The sequence below is a fragment of the Eleginops maclovinus genome, chromosome 19, assembly GCF_036324505.1.
Source record: "Eleginops maclovinus isolate JMC-PN-2008 ecotype Puerto Natales chromosome 19, JC_Emac_rtc_rv5, whole genome shotgun sequence".
Classification (NCBI taxonomy): Eukaryota; Metazoa; Chordata; class Actinopteri; order Perciformes; family Eleginopidae; genus Eleginops; species Eleginops maclovinus.
In genome coordinates, this window is record NC_086367.1 from 4380445 (window position 1) to 4398215 (window position 17771).

The 17771-nt window shown below is 40.5% G+C and overlaps 1 protein-coding gene across 1 annotated transcript; it reads right to left on the reverse strand.

Moving 5' to 3' along the window:
• Positions 1-1157: 1157 nt before the first annotated feature.
• Positions 1158-17484, reverse strand: LOC134881373 (F-box only protein 33). Its single transcript, XM_063908651.1, has 6 exons — positions 16922-17484; positions 14237-14347; positions 12982-13142; positions 12223-12431; positions 11497-11794; positions 1158-8908 (listed from the first exon to the last, which is right to left on the reverse strand). The coding sequence occupies exons 1-6, from the start codon at positions 17353-17355 to the stop codon at positions 8643-8645; spliced, it is 1479 nt and encodes a 492-aa protein (XP_063764721.1). The 5' UTR covers positions 17356-17484; the 3' UTR covers positions 1158-8642.
• Between the last annotated feature and the right edge of the window lie 287 nt (positions 17485-17771).

The window sequence follows — 17771 nt, forward strand, 5'->3', positions numbered from 1 at the left end:
AGAAGAGCTGATATTGGATGTTACCTCCTACACCGTATACATGTATAGATATACAGTATTTTATATTTTTAAATGCATATCATCTCCCTGAACCAAATAGCAACATTTCTAAAGCCCAGGAGGTTTGGGAATCTTATAAGCATCAAAATCCAGGCCTGAAAAGCCAATGCAGAAGTGACTTAAATCTGCATTCTCTCCAATATGCAGCAGGAGGCGACTCCACTGGTTGCAAAAAGAAGTTAGCTTTTATAATATATATTTATAAGTCTATGAAAAAATAACTTCTCTTCTAACTTGATTTATTTCTTAAGTAAACATTTTCAAGTCTTCAATACAGCATGATGCTCATTTTGCAGACTATGGTCCCATGTTGAGTAAATGGACAATAAAGCAGGATATGCTCTATTGTTACCACTCCTTTTCATTGGTTAGACATATATTATGTTATATTATCTTTAACAATATATACATATCAAATGTGTTGTACATATTAAATGCTATATAACCCTCTAAAACACAAAAGTGACATTTTTGAACCCCAGGAAGTATTAGAATTTTATAAATTCAGCAGGAACTGATTCATTTGTTTGTGAAAAGAAGGCTGATTGTATAGAAGTATATGAAAAAATTACAGTCACTTGATTTGTTATCCCTCTAACCATTTTTCTGACCAGTTTATGGTCTCAGACCCTAGTTTCAAGTTTTCTTTCCCGACAGCATGATGTTCTTTTTGTGAAATATGCTAAAAGTAAAATAGAGGATTAAACAGGGTATGCTTAAGGGCGGGTCTACACTGTGATTGACAGGTAAACCACATTATTCTTAGGCTAAGGGGTTGTCCATGGGTTTGTCTGAGAAATGTATTCATTTTAAAGTGTGTTTTTCATTAAATCATAACAATTGGTCCCATTAAATGTGTTTTCTAGCATGTGATCGTACTTAGCTCCGCTCTATCACTGCTGGTTCACCCCCAAAAAAAGGTTTGACAACAAGCAACAACCAAGATGGCAAAGGCTAAAAAAGCTTAGCTTAAGTCTTCAAAATGGTAGTCAACAAACCAACAGGGGAAGTCAAGATGACCTTTTAAAAAAATGTTTAAAGTGTATGGTGTATATCCAAGCTGGAAACAGGAGATAAATAAGACAAAAGGAAAAAACAACTTTTTAATGCTTTTATTCATTGACTAAAAGAAGAGAAGCATTCATTCAACAGTAATTCAAATCAATATTCGGCAGGTTGACCCCTCAACTGTACCCCAGCTGTCAGTACAGAGGTTTTACATGGAGGTTTGTAACATCCCCTCCCTTTTCTCAAAAACACAACCATGAATGAACACGGTTCACTAAGATAAAATCTGTCCTCTCAGCTGGAGAGGACTGTTTCCCTGCAGACTAAAACAAACAAAAAAAAACAAAACAGCTGGAAAGGTTTCAAATCTGGGTTTTATATGAGTCTAAATTTAATTAAGAGCGGTTTCACAGACGTAGATCAAGCCAAGTTCTCAACTAAACATTCTCTTATGTGAACAAACAGTTTTTGGAGTGGAACCTTTCTTTGCTGGTCTTAATCCATGCCGCTACTAACGCTTGTGTTTGTAAAACCGCGTACAGATCAGATTAGGCAATTTAAGAAACAAAAGATATTTAAAATATGCTCCGTGTGGTTTGAAATCTGGTCCAGCTGTGTTTCGGGTTACGTCTGGTTCCCTGCTTACAGAAAGAAGATACTGCTATGTGCTCACTTTAACAAACAAACACAATCCCACAGGAACATAACGCTCAGAATATTCAACATTAAGGATGGTAAAACCATTTTTTCCCGCATAAAACACACAACAACATAGCTTCTGATTTTACAAAGTCTGTGTGAATTCTATAATATACTTCATGTTCATAAATTGAACCCGGACATGTGTTGCATAAGTATACCACGGTAATGCATTGCTGATACCTAATACAAATATGCACTGTGTGAGTTTATATATATATATATATTTATATAGTTTATATTTCTTCCTCTATGGTTTTCTAAAGACGCAGCCGGGTGCTGTCAGCACTGCTCGTGCCCCTTTGTGGCCACTAGTAAGACTGCTGTTATTGCAAACTGTCCTGATTTTAAACAAATGCACAACATTCGTACCACGATAAAACTGGGGCCGTCTAGCCGGTCTCACAGAGACCAAGAGTGAGCCCGCCGTCACCGCTGCTGTTGCTGGGCTGGCTGACCAGAATCAAACAACAAAAAATAAAGATCTTAAAATTAAAATGATAAAGATTTCAGAAATCATCATAAGGCCAAGTATTGTCATTGCAAGTTCTTTATAGTTCACTTGTACTGCGTGACAGTGAGAGAAAAAGAAAGAAAAACAAACAAAATAATAGAAGAGTGTGGATTATATGCATTCCTCTTGCATAGTTGTGCGGCTGGCCTGCCTGCCGGGCTAATTGGGAGGTTTGGCTCTCCAGACTTGACAAGATAGACTTTGTTTAGAGGCCAAAAACATCAGAGCCACAGTAGCTGAGATCTAAACGAAGATAGTTGGCTGGCACTGAGCATGAAGATCTATCAGTTTGTTGACCCCCGGGGGTGTGCGCCGCGGCGACTGACAGGAGTTTGGCCGGGTTATGCTATCAGTGCCATTTTGTTGTTTCTTCTCTAGAAATAAATGTGGCAAGTAAAGCCTTTCTGCTCTGTGAACCTCCCATCCGCTGAGATATTACACACACATATCTATATCTGTTATTCTATACCAGTGCAATGCACATCCAGTGTTTTTCCTCCCAAGTAACAGAAACATACATCAGGATGTTTCCTCACATTCCTGCCTGAGTCCAGCCCTGTGTGAGCCTATTCAAAGTCTTGCATGTAATGGTAGTAGTCTATGGTGTTAGGTAAAAACATAAGAAATACCCGTCTGAAATCTCACATTGTGACGAGGAGGCCCCGACTCCTAATCCTTACAGAAACACGTCACCGCTTTAGGCGTCTAAACTAGCTCTTTTCCAGCTATTTTCAAAACATTGCAAATGTCCCGAGAGTTGACATTAAAAAAAAATCAAGTTGGCATCGAGTCTGAGCAGCGAGCAAAGTGGAAATGAAACGGGTGGGTGTTGCCCGGGCTCGGAGCCTGTTTAGACTGATGCAGACCTGACAGTCTGTTGCTTTGGTACTAAAATAACACACACTCCTGTCCGTTTCGTTGGCGAGTAAGTGTACAACCTAACACTCGGACAGATGTACCCAGATCCCCGTTTCCTCTGCCATCCCATCAGGCTATATTTACGTACGAATGCATATCAAAGACGGAAAAAAATGTCAACAGGTGCGTTGATGTACAGTAACTGCTGGTAATGATCTCCTGCATAACCGGCATCTCATTTATAGCCTTCAAACCATCGTTTTTAAAATGGCAGAACTCGTTAAAAATAAGGCTCTATCAGTCTTCTTGTGTACACACAGTATAGTATGGTCATACACAAACGTCGGTCTGCACATGGTGTATAAATAATTCCCAGACACCAGGTGCTTTCACCGTCACGTATCCGGAAGAACTTCCCCTTTCTGTATTGCGATGTTCTTTACCCTAGATGGTTGATTTAATGTGAAGAACAGTCTGTAAACTGTATTTAGCATAGTTGGGGTAAGTTGCTAACACGATTGTAACCTTTTGTGTGCCAGACACAAAAACACCCAGAAAGGGTTTCAGCAGAAACGCACGATAGAACCACGGTAAGAGAACTCCACTCTGCTCAGACCAGCTGGTAATCGGTGTGTAGTCAACACCATCTGCGTCTTGTAAACCCTCCAAAAAACAGACCTCTAAATAAAAAATATATAATATATGTATTTATAGAGACTCTTAGTCTCATGCAGACGTAAACGGTTTGAAAGTCCAACTGACCCCCGCATGGAATGTCCCGTTCCCTGGCAGATTTCTAGCAGCAAATCACGTTACAGCTCCGCAAGCCTGGTTGCCAAACACTTTTCCATCAAGTATGACCTTGGACACAGGCAACATATCAGATCAGAACGCTGGCCTGTGTCCCACCTGGTGAAGCTACAATGAAATCGGTCAGAAAGTAGCTCCAGGAAGCATGGAAGGGAGTGTTTAGTCCCTGAAGTGTTCTGAGATAGACCTCGTCCTCCTACATTCACTCACAGTGAAAACAAAGAGAAGAGTATAAGCCTAAAAAAACGTACGGCACTGGATTTGAAAGGCCTCTCTTTGCTATATGCAGTGTAGACTCAGAATCCCAAGATAGCAAATACTCGTTGAATCAGCGCAACATTGGCCAGGTCCGCTTTGGTTTCTTTTCACACTGTTGTGACCCGGTCCAGCATAGTACAGTCCATCAACAGATTGGTAGTAGTTAGTAGACGAGGAGTCACTGAGAGCAAGAAGAAAGAAGGAGAATACTGGACCAGCCTCCTGCCAGCGTGTGTATGGGCACTTCAGATAGACTTGTGTCTGTTTGTTCCACTCTGGTCTTTGGCAGCTTTAAAAAAACACATCAAGGTGTGGAGAACAGATCCAGTGACTCCTACCGTTCATACAAGCGAGATTAAAAAGGCCTGAGCTACCCTGACCTTCCCACCTCCTCCTCCCACTGTTCTTGAAAGTCGATTGTACCCTGAGAACGATAGATTTCTGTTGCTGTTTCCTGCCGAGGTAGTGATAAGACTACACTCCTGAACGTGAGCAGGCCCTCCCATAAACACTCTCACATGCCCATACTGAAAACACATTTTTCTACTAGAAAGTTAGATGAAAAGCACAAGAAATACAGGTACACTCCAAGACATGCGTGTGCGGAAACATGTTCTGAATCCCTAGCTATTGTAGCAGCTAATGCTGCATCCCTTAAGCTAACAATGACTACAAACGACACAAAGCTGGGGAGAGCAGAGGTTTGAAAAGCATTCACACTCAGGGAGCTTTCAGGAACACGTTGCTCAATGTTGAGATGTGAGGGATGACAAATATGGACCAGGGACCAAGGTATTTTTTAGATGATGGTAGCCTTTAAAACGCTATATATTTATTTTCGCGATACCTTCTGCTCTCACACACATCGTCTACGAAGTGTTTATCTCTGCAATTCTAGTATTGAGGAAGATTTCTACTGTACAAATTGTCGAAACGTTAACATTTGATAAAGAATATGTACTGGCGCCTGCTTGTAGGAAGACTTTTTTTCCCTCAAAAGTGTACGGAAGTGAGTTATATCTATTTCAAGTGGAAATATTTTATCCGTTCTGTTAAAACCACAGAACCTTTGTTATAATTCTGGCCAAAGAAAACCCAGCTTTAGTGGCATCTGACTTCAATATGGAGCCAATAACATGTGGGGACTTCATAAAGGATCCATAAGAGGAAGCACACACAGAAGGTGAGGCTGGTGTTGGTGTTTGTAAATGTCCATTTCACCAGCTCAATTCACCGTCTAGTTTTAAATTACATTCTACCGTTTCCCTTCATCTCAGGTGATGCCTATACACAATACGAACAGCTTGAATCTCTCACATAAAGGATAAATGTAGAGTTCTAAAAAAACAACACGAGAGGAAACATCCAAGGAGGGGAGGAAGAGAAAAAGGATTAAAAACATGTTTGGTTTGAAAGTGTTATGTTGGCATTGCTCTCCCCTCTGAGTGCTCTATATACAGCCTTTAAAAAGGAACTCTTGGTACCAGAGTGCATTTATCCTGAGATATGGACCAAAGAGAGATTATCACTGCCAAACCATTGATAACCGATGACGTAACATTTGGTAACCAACCACCACTGCAACCCAATTCATTCTGAACCAAGCAAAGTGCTGGCACACTGTATAACTCAGGATCCATATCAGTCTATGAAAAAAACGCACTTCAACCTTGTAAACTACAGACCTGGATATGGAGCTTCACAGTCTCTGATGCCATTGCCCAGACCTCTAAAGTGCCGTGATGTGCAAAACAAGCAAGCTGACGCCATTCTGGGAGGCTAACTTTGCAGGCGATGGCTAGGTGACGGCATTTGTGTCTGAAAGTAGGGCGCTCTACTGCCCGACCAAACTGAAGCAATACCCTATTAAGATTGAAGTACATCAGCAAATCACAACCAGATTGAACCCAGTTATCCACTGGTCGTACAATAAGGAAGATATGTGGTCGGACGAGCCCGGCTTGAGGGCTGACCATGGCATGGTTGCACTTCAAGAGCCTGGATAACATTTATTTTGTTTGTTAGAATAAAGTCATCTCACTCTTATCCAACAGATAGTATCAGATGATTCAGGCGACTATGAATCCATCAAAGTTGTGGCCAAAGTTATTCCACCCCAGAAAACAGACTACATTCAGTTTCAGACATTATTCGGGCCCTGCAGGTCAATCCCTTTCCCCTCACACTCTACTGGAGTTATCATAAAACATGTGCAAGGAGCACACTGCCAGTCTTGATCAACCTTAATCTTTGAAAACAAATGTATGATAAGGTTCGCTGATCCCCGCCAACCGAGGTGGAGCGATGGATTAAAAGATGGCAAAATCATCATTAATAACATTAACATCTGTATCCAGAAAACAAGGGGGCTGTTTCCAAGGCAACTGTGACTCGAGAGGAGATTAAAATTAAAATAACGACAGTATCTAATGCTAACTGATTGTTTCACACACACCCAACTCATCACTGCTGTGGTCCTGGTCATAGTGATGTTGAAGCCTACCTGAGACTGACGGAAAATAAGTTTCGCCACAGAAGAACGCCAAAAGGTTTTGAAAACAAAACCTTGTTGTGCTGTAGGTGCCGCTTCTTGCAAAAAATATTCTAGGCTGCCATTGGAACCAACAGTATCCAAATGCTGGCTGCCATGGATCCTACGATATCAGAATGCTGGCTGCCATTGGAATTTAGGATATCGAAATTCTGGCTGCTATTGGAAACAACAATATCCAAATGCTGGCTGCCATTGGAACGTATGATATCCAAATGCGTTATTCAGCAGCAATGACTATTGTGGCACGATATAGCAAATTTCTATAGTAAGTATAGCTTTACAGCAGGCAAACAGAGTTAAGTTACATTCAGTGCATCCTTATCTTTCCGCTGTTCTTAAATCATGAAATGTTTTACACCAAAACAAGCAAAACACACTGCTAGTTTCTGCCTAAAAGTCTCTTAGCATACTTGCAAAACCTGTGTTTGGTAGTTAGGGAAGCTGTGCCTTCAGAATAATGGTTTCAGACTTTGGAAGGAGTCAGAGATACCTAAAATATATATTTATCTATTGAAATGAACACCTACTTTCCCCTCCGGATTATGCAGGTTTTGTAATCTCAGAGTCCATTTATATTTTGATGCACTCTCCCTTTCTTCTCTTTAAACTGGTACTTCACATTTGAATATTCTGGAACCAGTGATACCAGTCAGTAAGTCTTGACCAAAAGAGAGCAAAGGTAGAACAAGATAAAAGACTGCACTAGCTTTTTACAGATCCAACAAAGCAGGGGGCTTTGTATTGTTGTGGGTGACTATTAGAGTTGCGCTCTGAATGTCTGTTGGAAGACGAGGCTCCCCATTTGATTCACTTGCAAGGTTTCTCAAAAAGTCGGCAACTGGGGGAGTGTATTGGCTAAAAGTATGTAACAATATTCTCCATAATACCATTGGTAAGGGGCTCAAAATCCTTGATAAAACCATTTAAATACATCAGGGTCATAGTATAGCAGTGGATATTCCCATTTTGCTGCCACGGCTCAATCTAGTAGACAAGAGAGCAACAGAAGAAGCAGCTACAGGATGCCTTATCCAGGAAGTGATTGAGTGGTTAGCTTACATACTCTAACTTTTTCTCTGCATTGGTATGTCAGTCTGCTCCAGTCTCGTAAAGGGTTTAAAAAGAAAAAGGAAACGAAAAAAAAAACACGCTCACAACCAAAGCACTCCCCCCTCTGAATCCCACCGTCCCATAACTCAACCTGCCTGTCCTATTCTAGCTGTGTGCAAGACAATAATATTTCTGTATTTAAATACACACAAAGCCTATATGGGCAAGGGAACCACCACACAGGAAAAACAAGATTATACACAGAGCGAGGAGCTATGAGAAACAGTCAAAAAAAAGAAAGAAAAGAAAAACACACAGAGGCTCTGGAGGTTTTTACGGTGAAGGAGAAACATTGAGCTCTGAATACTTGTCGATCAAGACCAGACCAGATTGAGCATTTTGAGGTGCAGTAACCCATGTTTGCAAAAAAAAAGGGTTGATGATTAAAGTCTTGTATATGGTCAGGGGCCAGAGATCGGTAGGCCTTTAAACTAAATAAATATCACACTTTATTAGAATAACCAGTTTTAAAGGGATATTGTAGAATATTTAAAACATCAAAAGATTGATCTGTTTCCCCCAAGTCGCTGGCTAGCTAGATAATCAAAGCACCTAAACAGGAAATCGTTTTGAAAATGGTAGGACTTGATGGGGTGCTAAAATGCCCAGTGAAAGAAAAACACAAAGAATAAAAAGTCAAATAAAAACAATCATTTCACTGATTGTTTTAAGATCCAGTTTACATGTCTCGCTGCTTCGGGGACTGGTTCAGAGGTGTGTTTGGTCTGGCCTGGTCTTGACACTGTGTAGGCTGTGCTGTGTTGGACCTGCCTACATGCCCATGCTGAACGCGTGCAGCTCGCGGTGGAAGTGCTGGGTGGGTTCGGACAAAACCAGGCTGGAGTCCAGGCAGGGGTGCCACACGCGGCCGAGGCCCAGAGAGACCTCCTTCACCAGGTTGTGGACCGGGTCGCCCTCCATGCACACGGATTGGTCCGGGTCAAAGTCGATGCTCTCCTCGGACACGGTGAGGACGCGGAGGCTGGAGCCCCGCAGCCGAGAGATGGCCACCAGGTTATGGGACCAGACAGTGTAACCTACGGAGAGAGATACATGTCAGGGAGGAGTTTGCCAATATTATGGATAAATATCACAAAAACTGATTTATAGGAGACGTGCAGGAACCAGTCTTAAAACCCGGAAATAAGTAAGCATTTTATAACCTTCTGTTTCCTTGTTGAAATTAGCGTTTTTTGGTGTTGTGGTAGAAAACCAAACTAAGCTCTGTGGTAAACATAAGACATTTTGTTCTATGATACAAAATACCTCAGTAAAGTAAACCACTTGTGAACGTATGAAGCTTCTATGCGTCATTACATGACGGTTGATAACAAGTGACTAAAAAGCTAATAAACATCACAAAACCTTTTTACCTTAGCGAAGGCGATGCCCAGCCATTTGACCTTGATGTAGTTTGTTTATAGCCTAATGCTACCTTTTTATTTGTGATCAAAAATCACAAGGTGGTGATAATATGTGGAGATCATCCTGCTGAACGAAACATGTATGCTTCATAAATATCTCTTTGCCACAGATCTTATTTTCCACAAGACATCAAAATCCTGAGGAAATTGGATAGCTTTTTGTAGGCTAGCCATTGTGATGCTAATTTCCGGATCGTCCTTCAAAACTACGTCATCACTGCACAACTCTATAATCAACATATTAATGGGTACAAACTATAACATAGTATAATCGTTCCAGATTCAGTGATTACGATTTGGTTATCTTATGCTACTTTTACCTTCTTTATCTCACCTAGCTGCAAAAATAAAATCATTGAAAAAATTCTAGACGAACACAATGGCTGTAAATTAGAAACATAAATCACAATGTCTACACCAACTGGTGTGCAGTATTTGAAAGCATACTTTTAACAATAAGCTAATCTTTTTCATGTCCAAGACTGTTACCCCAAACACAATATGCAAGCCATAAAACCCTCTCATTAATAGCTAGCAATGGATACAATTATGTGCTGTGGCGAAGGCTTTTTTTTTGTTGCTGTCAGCAACTTCACTGTTTGGTTCACTCTCACTCTGTTTAGTTCCAAACATAGCAGGAAGTGGTTTTCAGTGAAAATAAAACTGTATGCAAAGAGCATCGCACCAAACCCCTGACAGTCAAAGTTGGAGAGTAACAGGAGCATAGCCTTCAGCAGCTAATAGTTTTTACTCAGCAGCTAATAGTTTTTACTCAGCAGCTAATAGTTTTTACTCAGGAAGGAGCTAATAGTTTTTACTCAGGAGCTAATAGTTTTTACTCAGGAGCTAATAGTATTTACTCAGGAGCTAATAGTTTTTACTCAGCAGCTAATAGTTTTTACTCAGGAGCTAATAGTTTTTACTCAGGAAGGAGCTAATAGTTTTTACTCAGGAGCTAATAGTTTTTACTCAGGAGCTAATAGTTTTTACTCAGGAGCTAATAGTTTTTACTCAGCAGCTAATAGTTTTTACTCAGGAAGGAGCTAATAGTTTTTACTCAGGAGCTAATAGTTTTTACTCAGGAGCTAATAGTTTTTACTCAGGAGCTAATAGTTTTTACTCAGGAGCTAATAGTTTTTACTCAGCAGCTAATAGTTTTTACTCAGCAGCTAATAGTTTTTACTCAGGAGCTAATAGTTTTTACTCAGGAAGGAGCTAATAGTTTTTACTCAGGAGCTAAAATAGTTTTTACTCAGCAGCTAAAATAGTTTTTACTCAGGAAGGAGCTAATAGTTTTTACTCAGCAGCTAAAATAGTTTTTACTCAGGAAGGAGCTAATAGTTTTTACTCAGCAGCTAAAATAGTTTTTACTCAGGAGCTAATAGTTTTTACTCAGGAGCTAATAGTTTTTACTCAGGAGCTAATAGTTTTTACTCAGGAGCTAATAGTTTTTACTCAGGAGCTAATAGTTTTTACTCAGGAGCTAATAGTTTTTACTCAGGAGCTAGGGGGAACTGGGAGTTTTTGTGCAGCAGCATAATACAATACAAGTCATAGAAAACAATTTGTAAAAAAAAAAAGAGAAAAAAACAATGTCAAAGTGAAGACCTCTCAAAGACGAAAAGGAAATAAAAATAAACTGGCATTAGAGAAAAGATATATATATATATTATACACTATGAAGATAAATAATCTATCAACTGTCAGACAAATGAACACTATTGAAATTAACTAAATATAAAATAGGATATTATATACATAATAGTGCAATGAATGTACAATTAAATAAAGTATAAATGTAAAGTGTAAAAAGTTAATGTTATGTTCCAGTTAACAAGAGAGGCTATGTAGCAGAGAGTTGTTTGCCAGCCAGAGGTGAATTGTTGTACAGTTTTATAGCAAATAGAAGTGAAAACTGTGGACATAAATCAATCACAAAACTTCAATTGAATGGTTCTGCATCTCTTTATCTACTGGATTAACTTTTCGCATTTCCCAAACATAAAAACTGTGTTTTATATTTACAAGTTATTGGGTGATAACCCAACATCCAGCTCACACCTGCCGATACATTCAAATACATTTCCTTTTTGGTCTTTGTTATGATAGATTCCGCCGAACACACACAGCTGAAAGCAAAGAAGAAAAAAAGAAAAGAGACTTTCTCTCGAAGGTATTGCATGCAAAAAAGTCAAGCTCACCATGTAAAACCAGTACAGCCAGCTGAGTACATCTCCAAGCCAACAGGACCAGGGGGTCTTCATTCCGATTAATGCTGAGGTCAGGGAAGTCGGGGTCGTCCCTCAGGAGCAGGAAGTGCGTCAGTGTTTTGTTGTACTGCTGAGAGATGAGCTCCAACGTGCCGTCGGTCACCAGAGTGCTGTAACTGTCCAGGTGGAGGCGCTCCAGAGGGAGGCTGGGCTTCAGGACTCGGAGGAGCTCGGAGCTGTCCACCTCCAGGGCCATGAGGTACACTCGCAGGTTGCTGCTCGAACGAATCTGCGGAGGAGTAGGCGTACACATGGAGACTTGAATTAATCTAGATGCATCCATGCTGAAATCAAAAGGTGGCTTTGTTACAGTTGTTTTATTGGAGTTGGGCTTAACAAAAATTAGAAATAGAACAGATATAGGTAAAGGCGACATGGAAAAAATCTAATATCCAATTACTCTTGATCAAATACTATACGTCAATATTGTGCGTCCTTCCTAAAAGTATAAATGTTTGCTACAAAACCATTAGTTATGTGGATTTAATGGCTAAATAGGTAAAAGCTATTTGAGAACAGCTAGATGAGTCTGGTATATGCAGAAAAGATCATGCAGCCTTTCAAACCAGGCAAAAACTCAGATTACCATGTTAGAAATCTGAGAGGGTATATACTGTCATATCCAGATATCAGGAACAAAGGAACCTCTTGCATTACCAGTGCTTTCCAATCATCCTCTGTAGCGGTCCCTTGCAGCGGTTTGAACTCCAGGGCGGCGCCGTTGAGCAGCAGGGAGAGGCGGTGCAGCGGAATTCGGCGCGGAGATGCCAGCAGAGCGCAGAGCTCGGATGTCAAATCGGAGAAATCCAGAGCCAGAGAACGAAGATTAGACAGACGACTTAACTCTGAGGGTGAGATGAGGGGACCTGAGGGAGAGGTGTAAGTTTTTATAAACATGACTCATGAATATCTATGGCAGTGTTTCTTAGCTGGTATTTGCCGGACTTATACGTAAAACAAGTGTTATAGTCCTAAAATGTTAAGTCATAATGTCCGGTGAAAATTATTCCCCTAAACTCAAGCTGATGGTTTGTGTACAAATTGTTTTTATTCCGTTATATTTTCTATTAGAATTTGTAAGGCAGAGGGAAACTGTTTGTTTTTAGTGTCAGGACTTAAGCTTGCATAAAATGTATTTATTCATGTTTTTGAAAAGTGTAACAATGTTTTATTGTAAAGAAATACAAATTGACATGCCTTGATGTTATTGTTTTCAAGCTTAGTAACAAAAACAGATAATATTTAACCAGAACATCTTGTTGGCACCATTGGAATATTTCAGAACATTCACTGAAACACTGTCCTGTGAGCACAACTGCTAATCCTTTAAATGAATACCATCCAATTGTTTTTTTTATTTCTAACTACATTCAAACATTTACAGTCGAAGCGATCCACAATGACATCAACACATACCCAGCTGGTGGTCCAGTAGGCTGAGGTGTCGCAGCGTCTCAGCTGAAGGGTTTGACAGGCAGGCGAGGGAGCAGGGAGTCACCAGACCCAGCATGAAGCTACAGGACAACCACCTCAGCTGCCTGCAGTTGGACAGCAGCTCCATGAACGACTGCTGGATTCTGCAGAGAGAACGGGGGGGGATTAGCTCACACTCACTTCAGCAGCTTCCTGCATATCTAATTGAAGACACCAGAAAACCAGTGTATGCATAAATCAAACAAAATTAGATTCTCCAAATAAACCTTGTAGATTAATAATTCAGAAAAGGGGGTGACGATATATTTATGACAAGAGAAAGATGCACGGGCAGTCCTACAAAAGCAGAAAGTAGAACGTGAATCAACATGCTATTTTCATGTGATGCCACCCACCTCACTACCACAGAGTTGCAAAACAAACCCTCCCTGTCTGCTACAAATAGGACATGCTGATGCGATAATAAGAGGAAAGGCTATTGAAATGCTGCGTGTTCTGATCCGGATCAATGGGCTGTGCATGTTACAAGCCCATTGCGAGAAAACCCTTGGTTATTTTTCTCATATTTGAGAGCACTAGCATAAACAATACTTCCGATTTGACAATGTATTCTAACATTGTTCTAGAAGAAATTGGCGTACTGGATTAATTTAAAAATGAACATCATGATTTGCAATTCTCCGTCTCTGAACGACCCTTCCCTCTGCACAGAATGTGATCCACAGAGTCTGCTGCACCTTAAGATGCATTCACATGACACACGGTGAAAAGGCTCTGTGCCTGCATTACAGTGTTTCTAAGTGGAAATGCTACATTTAGCGTTGAAAGTTCAAATGTATTCCACTTTGACCTTGTTTACCGGAGCCTTTGAGGCGCAACCAATCAGATTAAAGCTGTGCTAAGTGGCGCAAGCTAGCACACAAAGCATACAAACAAAACGTGTTGCAACAATTAGCTTTAGCAGTCTGGGCTAAATCCTCAGTAATACATGAAGAGTTTGTTGGCAGAAAACTGGTCTGGCACAGTGAGTATGTTTAGTGTAGTGTGTTGTGGTGATGCCCGAAGCCTGCTGATTGGATAATGACAAATCTTGTAGATTTTGAAAATGCATTATCACAGGAAGAGGACATATCAAATCTACTTGATTTATTGCCAGCATTAGACTTGCATCGACATACTGCTTCTATCAATGCACCATTTCATGAGTTTGATGGTATGTGGCTGTGCTCCGGCTTACTCATTGATCTTTTTATCCCCCTGGTGAATTTGGTGCAGGTTGGAGCTGTCCAATAGTCCTTCTTGCTGGAGAACGCAGGTGTCTCCATACAGACTCAGCTTCCGCAGGTTTCTGGAAAATGAAAAAAAGCCAATGTTATGAAAAAAAGCTTTTAATAGACGGACAGACGCTTACATCACGGCAACATGCTGATGTTTAGAGCTACATGGTCTCCTTTGAGCGGATTGGTAAACAATCAAAACGTAAACACCATGTAAGCATACAAAATGAAAAGGTGGGTTGTTTAAACTCCGTATGCTGCCTTCTACAACAATGGGTTAGCAAGTTATATTCCTATAAATGCAAAGCTAGTTATTACAGAGACCCCTGAACTAAAGAAAAATAATGTTTCACTTTATATTTTGTACCTAGAGATAGTCACAAAAAAGGAGGGTCCTTATTATTTGATAGCTCTGTTAAAACTTGTCAATGCTATCTAATTAAGTTGTGAATCCGGTTATATCACATCCAAGGGATGCTGGGATATTGTAAAGAGAAGCAACAGGAGCTACACTAGGATTCATGTTTAACCATTTCCTGTCCTTCACCAGCTTTCGCCTGAAGCTGTAGCGATTTCCAGAAATGTATTCTAGCTTCGTTCTGTAGATGGATATTCGCTTATCATCAAACTTGCACTTTGCTGCACCTGCTGTCTAGAGCCCTTTACATCTTGGTGCCCAAAATAGATGTGAAATGATCTCTTTGCATGTTTAGAAGATAACAGCTGTACATTGAGTGAAATAATTGTGTGCAACAATGATGTAGGCTTGTACCTGTATGGTATAGTGTGCGTTATGTTTGATGAAGCCCACTTCCTGTAAATGAACAGAGGGCTAAGCTTCACAAAGAACCTCAGCAGGGAAACCAACAAACCATGTGCAGCTACTTAGTGTGCAAAAAACACTAGTAAAGGAACAATGGGTTATCTATTCTCATGTGTTTTGCATTTTACAGTACCAGTGGAGTTGGACATATGTTAGCTAAATGAGTATCCTCATATGATAACATGAGTGCCCTAAGCGAAGTTGAGAAATACATTTTAAAAACGTGTTTAGTTATACTTCTTGAAATACTTTCTCTATCAATATATCAAAATCCAAAAGTATATGTCGCTACTTGCCTTTTAACCTGCGTGTTTGTTGTTTAATTTTATCATAATACATTTTAGGATCATTTTTGTGGAGTAGTGAGTCAGTGTAGCCAACTTTGCAAATGTTTACCTATATTTTGTGACTTTTGGAGATAGCAGTTGAAGCTTCTTATATTGGAAAAGAGTTGCAACATTGGGCTGGGTTTTTGGTCGCATAAAAGCTTTGGGACCCCCTCAGAAACTAGGAGGTTTATCCCAGGAAAAACAGTTTTACAAAACAACTTCAAAAATCTAAAAAAAATGGTGAATAATAACATAGCTGAGTATTTCACATTTTTTCTCATGACATACTGCTGAAAATGCTCACTTGCTAAGTCAACATTTTTTATTGCTGGTGTACTAATAGAAGTCTGGAACTAGGAAACTGCACAGGACCTGCGGCAATCTATTTGAGTTCTAGTGCCATACTAAACATGCTACTGTACTAAAGATTACGTTTCATGCCATGTCTTTTTATACAAAAAAAAGTGCACTGTATATTGTTTTTGTACTGACAGTAAATGATGCAAATCATTAAATCAACCAATGTCAACTTCAGGTTCATATTAAAAAGAGGAAGTTGAAGATGGTAGAACAAAATGAACAGAATCAAAAACCAAGGAAGTGCAGTATGAAAACTGATCCAGGTGTATTGAATTTAGTCAACTTTCCAGCATGAATATGGGAAACAGGTTTTTTTTGGTCAGTGTGTTTTTGAACGGAAATTGTTGGAAACTGTTCAATGAGGAGAAGTCAGACAACAGAAAGGGTTTTCAGCCCCCTCAGCAGAACTAAGACATGAACTGCACATAATTGGATGGGTGCTGTTTTTACACTACAAAGCACTGTAGAGAATAATAGCGAATGTGGGAGAAGGTGTTACATAGAGTTCTGCACTGAAACAGGAAACTTTGACAGTTAAAGAAACCTTTTACAGAACAACTTCCACAGCACAAAGTGGCTAGAATGTAGGTACGCAGCACATAGGTGATTATATCCCACAGTATGCAACGACATTCCAGAGCTAAATATATACATATACACTGTATATGAGTGCTGATATCAGCAAGTTACAGCCAACAAAGCCTTCTCTAGCCACCAGCAGTGCTGCATTGTATCTGATGGTATGAAGACCCCAATGCAACGTAGGAAATACAACTGGCAACAATAGAAAGGCCGGCAAGCGTTTAAACGTCGTCACATATGCATACACCACAAGTATTCCTTTATGTAAAAGAAAAACTGTAAAACAGAGACAAAGAATTGCCTCTTGGTGTATTAATAATGCCCTCTGAGACATTTAGCGTCGGATGCTAACTCCACTGCAAATACATGACCCTATTACGTAACGGCTAATGTCAGGGTTTGTTTATAGGCAACTACGCTAGCTGCTAGCTTGCTGCGACGCAACACATTTTACAGAATTAAATAAAAGCAGAGGGTGTCATGTGAATTTGGAAATTGAATAAAAACAAACATTCAAAGTGATTTTGAAGCAAATTTAATTATAACATTACCTGTTGTTACGGGTGCTGGAGAACACACACAACACCTGGTCCAAGTAGGTGGCCATGGCGTCCCTCCATCGCTCGGAGAGCTGCGGGTCGTTGTCTGGCTGGTCCATCCTGGGGGATGACGGGTCGTTGCTCAGGGGACTAAGGTATCCCTCCACCGGGGCAAGCTCCAGTTGCAGCTCCCGCACGAATGAACCGAACTTACGCATGAGGAACTCCAGCTTCGGGGTCTCCTCTGAGCTGGAGCCGCCGCCGTTACAACCACCACCTATTCGCAGCTTGAGCTCGGTCCACAGCGCCGGGTAGAAGAGACACTCCCTCCAGCGGGAGCACACCGCCGAGGCCCGGAGCTTGTCTCGGTCGGACAGAAAGGAGAATATATGTACGATAAGCTCGCTGGGCAAAGCCATGGCTCCGACACCCCCGCACAGAGCCATGGCGAGCTATGAAAGCTGCGTTGCGAGAACAAACCAGCTATAATATAAATGGTACACCCGTTTTAAAAAATTGGTGCTGCAGCTACAGATTACACCAACGCTTCTTCCTCTGGGTGCAAACAAGTCGTTTTTTCAGCGTTCCCTTCAATACTATTGGACCGCACCACCGTTGTCCAATGTAGGGGAACAAAACAATCCTCACAAATGTTACAAAAATGTCTTTTACGGCAAAAGTGCCATTGTTTGTGAATTTTAACATTAAGATCTTATTTATTTAACAACATGTGAGCTCTTGTGATTTTTTAAACAAGGTTTTTATTAACTAGTGACTGCATCACAACGTTGTCAAGGGAATGGTTTAGTCCTGAAGGGCTGTTATTTTTGCCATACTGCTATGCTCCGCGGGAGGACGCTGT